The following is a 7,974-nucleotide window of genomic DNA, read 5'->3' on the forward strand; positions in this document are numbered from 1 at the left end:
TGATAAAGAAATATACCTTTTACTATATCGAAATGAGGAACGCTTAAGAATACAGAAAGGCCTTTGATTCCTTTAATGGGTGTCCCAGTGTTGTGTGCTTCTATCATCAGAAGACGAGTTTCAGCATGATTTCTGTTGTCGCTCGCTTTGGATGGATAACGTATCTGGTTGCCCTTAACAAGCTTACCCTCGTGATAGCAAACCGAACATCCAAACTTACCATTAAATTGAGTAGAGTTTTGAAGTTTTGGTCTTGCAACAGAATCCAAGCAATTCTGGACGAGCACTACGTTATATACATCAGATTCGACGGAGAAGTTCTTGCTCAGTTTTATAGTTTCCTCGCAGAACTCTTTAAAGAAAAGAGGTATATTCGGTTCACCCTTACTTAACCAGATGCCGGCCATCAACAAGTTATTCTTATCGAAACGAATACGGGGTGGCAAATTATTAACGACGACAAATATAGGATAACAAGGCTTATTTATACTCCAGCGATATGCAGCCGCGCCATCAGTGTTAACTGACAAAGTTATAACATTCCCTTGGATTTTAGCCCGAATTTCTTTTACCACTTCTCCTTGGTTGATGTCGCTGATATTTTCACTTCTGACATATTTTTCGTAATCTGCTATTTCCTTACGATATTTAATCACTGTCTCTCTCAACTGTTGCTCGATAGGAAGGGTTATGAAAAAATCAAATTTGTTACCACCGCATTCAGCGATCGGACAAACATCATGTTTGGTTGGCGTAGATTTTCCAAGTCTACATTGGCATTCTGTACAGTAGTATACCCTCGAATAGTTGTACGGGTCAGGAAAAAATGCATTGAATGCTTCGAAGCATTCTGGAAATAATTTCGATCCTGCCATTACATTGAACATTTTTAGGAGATCTACCAAAGCTTTTTGCGTGAGACGATGCTTGATGAAATAATTGAGAATCATATAACGGACTTTAGCTGCGGTCAAATCGGAATTGAATTTCAGCGATGCGCTTCCGTCAACAAATCCCTAAAAATAAGAATCAATTTGAAAAACAACCAATTACATTGAGCATTGAAACTAAAAATATGTTGCACCGCCTTAGGTGTCGAAATTGTTGTAACATAGAACAGTTTTAATCAAAAGTAAAGACATAGGATTGTCAATGAAGATTAATAGTTTGATTATCTGTCCGGTCTAGGATATTTTCTGGAGAGAATCATTCTCGATTCCCATTGTGAATCCATTGTTCCTGCCACACATGATAAAACTCATGCAATGGCAGGCATAGAAAAACTTTATAAACTCACTTGTATTAAAACTGTCTTATAATAAAAGAAGACATTCCACTAAAAGCTCAAAACAATGTTCAATTTTTTATTAACTAATAACACACTAAGTTGAAAATTAATTTAAGTTCCCATTTGGAATGTGAAGCCATTGAAAAAAGAGACTTTCGTATAATTTTTATAGAAGAGCATAATTATTACAACATACGACATTTACCGGTTATCTATAAATATTTATTTGGAAAGCATACCTCATTGAGTATGAATCGTTCACTGAGATTTATTTCTGGGCAATCAGCTTCGTTTGCTTCCGTCCCGTTTTCATCACCTGATGACTCTGTTCCTTCCTGATATAAGTCTTCATCGGCATTGGAGTCACTATTCGCACTTTGAATTCCAATCAAAGATATTTCATCCTGCTTACAAGACTTTTCAGCTACACAGTCCGGTACCATTTTCGCACATGCTTTGGGAGTCACTATTTCAAGCTGACTGAAATTTTCCAGCTCAGGTTGTAAGTAAAAATTTGCTTTGGGCTTCTTCCTCTGAAATATATATTCAAAATTATTTATTCTTAAACAAACTTGATCGTTATTATTTGTATAGAAACAAACCTTCTGTATATATTTCTTGTTGTCATACTCGTTTGATAAAAAGTAATGCCGTTTATTACGCCGTTCACTCATTTTAAAACGTTTACTCTTTGAGAGATACGCTTTATCAGATGTAAAAATAATAGAACTTAATTAACTGAATAACTAAATTTGAGGGTAGAATTTAATAAAAATGAATAAAACCGTTGCTGGTAGAAGCTGATGTCACGGTATATGGAGAACAAGGCAATCCACATACTTATGTAAACATAATATGACGTCACCAATATCGGCGCTTGAATAAACCGAGATAGACTTATGCAGGGGTTCATCAAATTCACTCACCTGACGGATTTTGAGATTTGAGCGGGTCGTCCACTCGAACAAAAGTTCATTTTGCGTTCATTATGCTCAAACGTCATAATTTCTTGGAGGAGTCCATTTTGCGTTAGTCTATAATGCATGCGGTTGCTTATGGATTTCTTTTGCATTCAGTCGTGTGACGTCACTGTTGTAATGTCATTTCTAGTAGGAGCGTACCTTGTATTGTACATACGTATTGAATGTTATTCTTGTTGTAGAAAGTTGTAGGGATGTCCATATTTTTTGTAAATCGATGTGAGAAAAATCGATTTTGCATTTTATTTTTAATCAGGATTATATGTCGCACTTCGTTAGCACTTTCGTTCTAAAGCAGGCTACTGTCATGTTATTGTTTAGCCCATCGCCAAATCGTAGCCAGGATGTCCCGGGCACAATTTTTTTTTCATACTACTTTTCAATGATGACAGCGGTCTATGTCTATGGATGATGATGACACCGCCCTTGTCACAGGCTCGTTCTAAAGAGCCCCACACAATGGATACGATTACGTACGTTTTGACAGTTTCCGTTGCCTCTGATTCCCTAACAAATTTTTTTTCGCTCTGCTCTTTGCAGTAAGAACGTGAGTGCTATTAAGGTGATTATAGAATGAAGCCAGAAATCGGCCATTTTGTAAGCCACGTGCTTTTCCAATATTTTTTTCATGCGCACGAGATCAAAGAACCATAACGCGTATGGGGCTGAAATAATGTTAGATCGTTTGCTTAGTTATGCTGAATAATCATAATTTGAGTTTCAGCACTGTACAAAAACTATTCCGCCAGATTTGGGCTTTTTGAAATGTATGTAGATAAACTTGTGGTGAATTTGAAATTCACCACGGGCTTCGTTCTATAATCACCTTAATATTACATAATCGTCAGAGGGTGTTTTCGACATTGCGACGTGAACCATTCAGACCAAAACATAATCTAAAATCACGCATTTGATTAAATTTTCCGAGACCAATGGGAAAAAATACATATCTATTATATTTGCAATATTGTTAGTGAAAGTTAGGACGATTTTATACATTATTATTCTGAAACAGTTAAAAATCTTGGTATTATTATGGACTTTTCCTTGGAATGGAATGCCCAAGTTAATTCAGAAAGTAGGAAAAGTCATCATGCTCTACACCACAACATATTAGAAAAAAAAATGGCCATATTACAAGTGATACCTATTTTTGACAATGGTGATGTTCTTTTTGGACTTTTTTCACAGAGGAACTTAAAAAAACTTAATTTAGCCTTTAATGCCGTTACTCGGTATGTTTTTAATCTAAAAAAGCATTATCATATATCGAATTATGCAGACTTGCTGTTAGGTTGTACGAATAATCTTCACCTTAAGCTGCGTACCTGCACCCAAACTTACAAAATTCTAAATAATTCCACAAAATACATTGAGAACTTTTTTACGTATGGGCGATCAACAAGAGCGCCCTTACTGATTGTTTCACGATGCCTGACTAATTATTTGAAAGATTCTTATCGACATAGAGCCGTCAACATTTGGAATAATTTGCCAGCTAATTGCCGACTTCAGCACAGTCTTCATCTGTTCACAGAGAGTGTGTCTAATTTTATAAAAAAATAGGTAGAATATATTGGCATTTATTAAATAGTTATAGTTCCATATACTTTGAAAACGAATAGATGTTACTTATGTTATTAATGATTATATTATTAATTAATAAATAATATAAAGATCTGTATATTTTCTTTATAAATAAAAATGAATTTGCTTTTCCTTTGAAGCAATATAACCTTTGAACGGCTGAACTGACTAGCATGATTTACGCTGCTTCAATTCTGAAATGGGCTGTGTTTATATGAAGAAAAAGACGTGGATTTTCACGGGAATAGTTCGAAAATCACCAATATGAAAAAGATGGCGGGGGAAACAGAGCATTAGAAGAGAGGGTAACTCAAGTAACCTTCTGTAATTTGGGTGGGTTTAGTGGGTCCGGCGGTCTGGTCTTCGGCCTACCGCGTCAACCCCACTCCTTGAGTGATAATTTCAGGTGATTAATTATTTTAGAGCGTCTTAGGGGAAATGCTACAAGGTTAAAAGACTATTATTCTTCCATTTTCTTCCACTATTAACTTTTTTATGTATCAACAAGCAGATACGTATTTCGTTTCCTACTTGGAAACTTCTTCAGTGTTTGTTATCGACTCCAAGTAGGAAACGAAATACGTATCTGCTTGTTGATACATAAAAAAGTTAATAATGGAAGTAAATGGAAGAATAATAGTCTTTTAACCTTTTAATTTCAGGTGTCTGTATGCAGATTTGCCTTCATCCCTTCAAATTTAAAATGTTATTATTCTCAATTTGCGAACCACTGAATGTCTTCGGGGAAAGGGAACACTCTGTGAGATATCATACTATGTACATATAAAAAATCCAAGAGATGGAATACAACCTTTCTGTTATTTCGTAAAAAAATATAATGCTACGTTCCGAGAAATGTATCCATTAATTTGCATATACCCGCGCACGCACGCACGCAAAATCTTCAAAAATATGACCACGTGGTTTCTGGATGGCCCCTAGTAGTGTAGGCGAAAACCCCTTCGCAAGAAGTGGGTTGTTCAGGTCTCTGCCTAGGAGGCCAGAGGCAATAGTCCGCAGCTCGGTGCGCAGCGCCAGCGTAAGTCACAACCTTCTCCCCGGCTACATTTTTTTTTCGTCCAAGTGAGTTGAACTAAAGTGTGTAGACTTTTAATTGACGTTCAAGTCAAGCGACTTGCTTAATTCACTTGTCCGATCTAAACTCATACCAAATTTTATTTCATCGATTAAAAAAATAAAGGTAATCGATCTTGTATTTTCGAACATATTCGATAATGAAAAAATAAGAGGCATCCCTAGAACTCTATATTTTTCGATATTTTTCGGTTGACCACATGTCATATCGCCATCGAAGTTTTACAGTAATTCTATTATTTCATCTAAAAGTTAAATATTATAATTGTTAAACAGTATAATTGTTAAATAGTGTACCAAAAGATGGCTCGAAGAAGGTTGAATGCGGCAAAGAAAAATCTTTTGAAAAAGGCAACGAATAAAAACGCAGGGTTCGTTGCCCAAACGATTCCTGAGCTGAAGGTAAACATAACCTCTAAAGAAGGATCCGTTAACATAACGCCAAAATTGGACAAATTTACATCCTGATCCCATCTTTTTGCTTTTTGTGTGACTCTTACAAATGTTCCCCCAAATAGCACGACGTAGATTAGTGTTCTTCTCTAATACAGTTTTATTTAAAATTTAACTTATAGCAACAAAACGAAGCGGAGTCAATTGACCTTCCACCTGGACCTTCCGGTGCACAAATGATCACGCTCTCGGAGCAAAAAATTCCGAAGAGGTTGATGCTGAAATGAGTCAAACATCGGTTGTACCAACTCTGGGGCCACTATTGCATACCTATGGCCGCCGACGATCTATTGAGCAGTTGCTGCAGGATTGGGAGACAGTTCCGTCGGTCTCTGATATCAATGTTGATGATAATACGATCCAAATCGTACGTATCGAGTCCCTGAACGAGAATGCCAATCCACTATGCGCATCGTCACCGGGTGTAGTTGTGATGGATGCTCAATCAGGTGATTTTTATTTCCAATTCAAAAACGGTTCATCTATTAATTTATTTGTTTGTCTTTTAGGTTGCTCTTGTGGAAAGTCTGACGAGGTTGAGAAACATAAAGCTTCGATGGAATCTTTGCGGAAAGAGAGGGATGCATTGCTTTTAGAGAACGCTCAGCTAAAAGCTCAAAACTCGAGGCTGTTAGATTCTCTAACATCGAAACTTCTACCAAGGCCAGAGAAGCCATTTAATGAGGAGGAAGAGGGGTTTCTGGATTGTGAAGTTTTAATACGATTGTCCCATGAAGCTGGTGACAGCGACTATTTGTTCCTGAAGTTCCTCCTGATGAAGTTATTCCCAGATGGTTTGGTTGGACGCTCAGTAACGGGGCGCTTATCAAACAATCCTTCCGGCCGTCCAAAGAAAAGCGATATGGGGTCCTCTGAGAATATGCCCTCCATGAACCACGAAGTGAACAGAGAAACAGGAAAAATACAACTGGACCCGGTGAAAGTAAAGTGGATAAAACGTATGTAGATTAGCTTTTGGTTTTATTGTAATCTAGTAATATTATTATTTTATGTTTATAGGACGTCTATACGAGCGCCGTATTTTCCTACGCGATGATGCTGTAGCAGCTAACGTGTGCTACAAAGGCGCAGGCCGCCTGATGACAAGGGTCATTGCAAACGCTTCGCGGTAATTCAATTTTATTTCTTCTTAAGGATTCCATGGAATCAGCGATAATTTTAACATGTCGTGAAGTTGATTTTATTTTAATCAGATTAACGTTGATGTAGTCAAAAAATTGTACTTTTTTTATTTTGAGGAAAAGAATAAGATGTTTGGTAAGCGTTCTAAACTGAAAAATATCTGTATCATCCGGAATATGAAATCAATAAATTTGTTATAATTTATTTTTCGTAATATTTTCATTATTTTCGACGCATCATATCACAAAAATAGGAGAAAAAGCATCCTAATTAGTGGTAGCTACAAATATCATGTTGATAACAGAACTTGTTATCAAATCTCCGTAAAATTCCCGTTATCACTGTTTGACAAGAATATCTGCCTGATAACATAATGTGATGTTGAATAAATAAATTAATATAACAAGTTTACTTATCAAGTTGTTCATAACGATAACAATGTGAGCTATTAAAATGTTTTCAGAGCATCAATTTATTGTTATTAATTGTGTCACCGAATCCCCTCGGTGTCAGCGAAGCAACGCGTCAGAAGGGCATTGACGCGCCGACGCGTACGCGAGATGACAGCGAACGTCCGAAAGGAGGGAATGGCAAATCCGTCAGTCATGGTGACGAGACAGAAATTAATGAAAACGAAGACTAAAACGTGATTCCGAAGAACAAAGCATACATAGTCATAGTGTTATATGGAAATATTCCAAAATCTCTACGAATGTTGTTTGCCTTAAATCTAGTTTATACTTATCTACTTTCTTAAAACTACGGTAAAACAATCTTATATAAGGTGTTTAAAGTGGATTCCTTAATTTCCGATATCAATTAATTATCCTATTAGTTGCCTGGGAATTCTATCCGCCGATTTGGTGCACGAGTCCGATTCTGATAACGATATCGGTTGGTGTTACGGGTTAGTAATGGTAAATCATTTGACTATCGTTAAACAAGTTATAACGTTGTGCGCTTTTAGTAGGGTTCCGAAGAAGCAGTTAGCCAGTATTGGGAGACCGGTAGAACGATTCTAAAGCACTAAACGTAAGATTAGAGTTTGTTGTCTCCAATATGTATGTATTCTAACTGATTCACCTTAATATAGGATTTTAAAACCCTGTCTTGCCAAATAAAGGGAATTCTGAACTCGGAAACCACGTCTCTTTGTTACCGTGTGACACAAGTAACAAATTGTGTTATGTTGGCTGTTTATTCGACCACAATGAGAACAAACTAAGTTTTCGCAAAATTGATAACCGGGTATCAAAAGGTGTTATCAGTTTGTTTGCAAACTTTGCTCGGGTAGTGCACTAGTCATATTAAGACAAAACTTTTTTTGATCGATGAACCATGTTCATATGACACGATAATCTCCTCCAAAACAAACAAAACATACATAATTCTATTATACTATTAATGATATGAGTATATTACTTCTAC

At 36.5% G+C, this 7,974-nt stretch overlaps 1 protein-coding gene across 1 annotated transcript; it reads left to right on the forward strand.

The window, feature by feature from the left end:
- The first annotated feature begins 5,626 nt into the window (after positions 1-5,626).
- On the forward strand, positions 5,627-6,536 carry LOC134209719 (uncharacterized). Its single transcript, XM_062685736.1, has 3 exons — positions 5,627-5,852; positions 5,913-6,362; positions 6,424-6,536. Exons 1-3 carry the CDS (start codon positions 5,627-5,629, stop codon positions 6,534-6,536), a joined length of 789 nt encoding a protein of 262 aa, XP_062541720.1.
- The last annotated feature ends 1,438 nt before the right edge of the window (positions 6,537-7,974 follow it).

Source organism: Armigeres subalbatus, chromosome 2 (genome assembly GCF_024139115.2).
Source record: "Armigeres subalbatus isolate Guangzhou_Male chromosome 2, GZ_Asu_2, whole genome shotgun sequence".
NCBI classification, from domain to species: Eukaryota; Metazoa; Arthropoda; class Insecta; order Diptera; family Culicidae; genus Armigeres; species Armigeres subalbatus.

What these genes read in the sequence shown, in the direction of transcription:
- LOC134209719 (XM_062685736.1), top strand. Translation starts at nt 5,627, where the DNA reads ATGAGTCAAACATCGGTTGTACCAACTCTGGGGCCACTATTGCATACC. An exon ending in TGTGATGGATGCTCAATCAG is followed by an intron (nt 5,853 to 5,912) that starts GTGATTTTTATT and finishes TTTGTCTTTTAG; the next exon opens with GTTGCTCTTGTGGAAAGTCT. An exon ending in GAAAGTAAAGTGGATAAAAC is followed by an intron (nt 6,363 to 6,423) that starts GTATGTAGATTA and finishes TTATGTTTATAG; the next exon opens with GACGTCTATACGAGCGCCGT.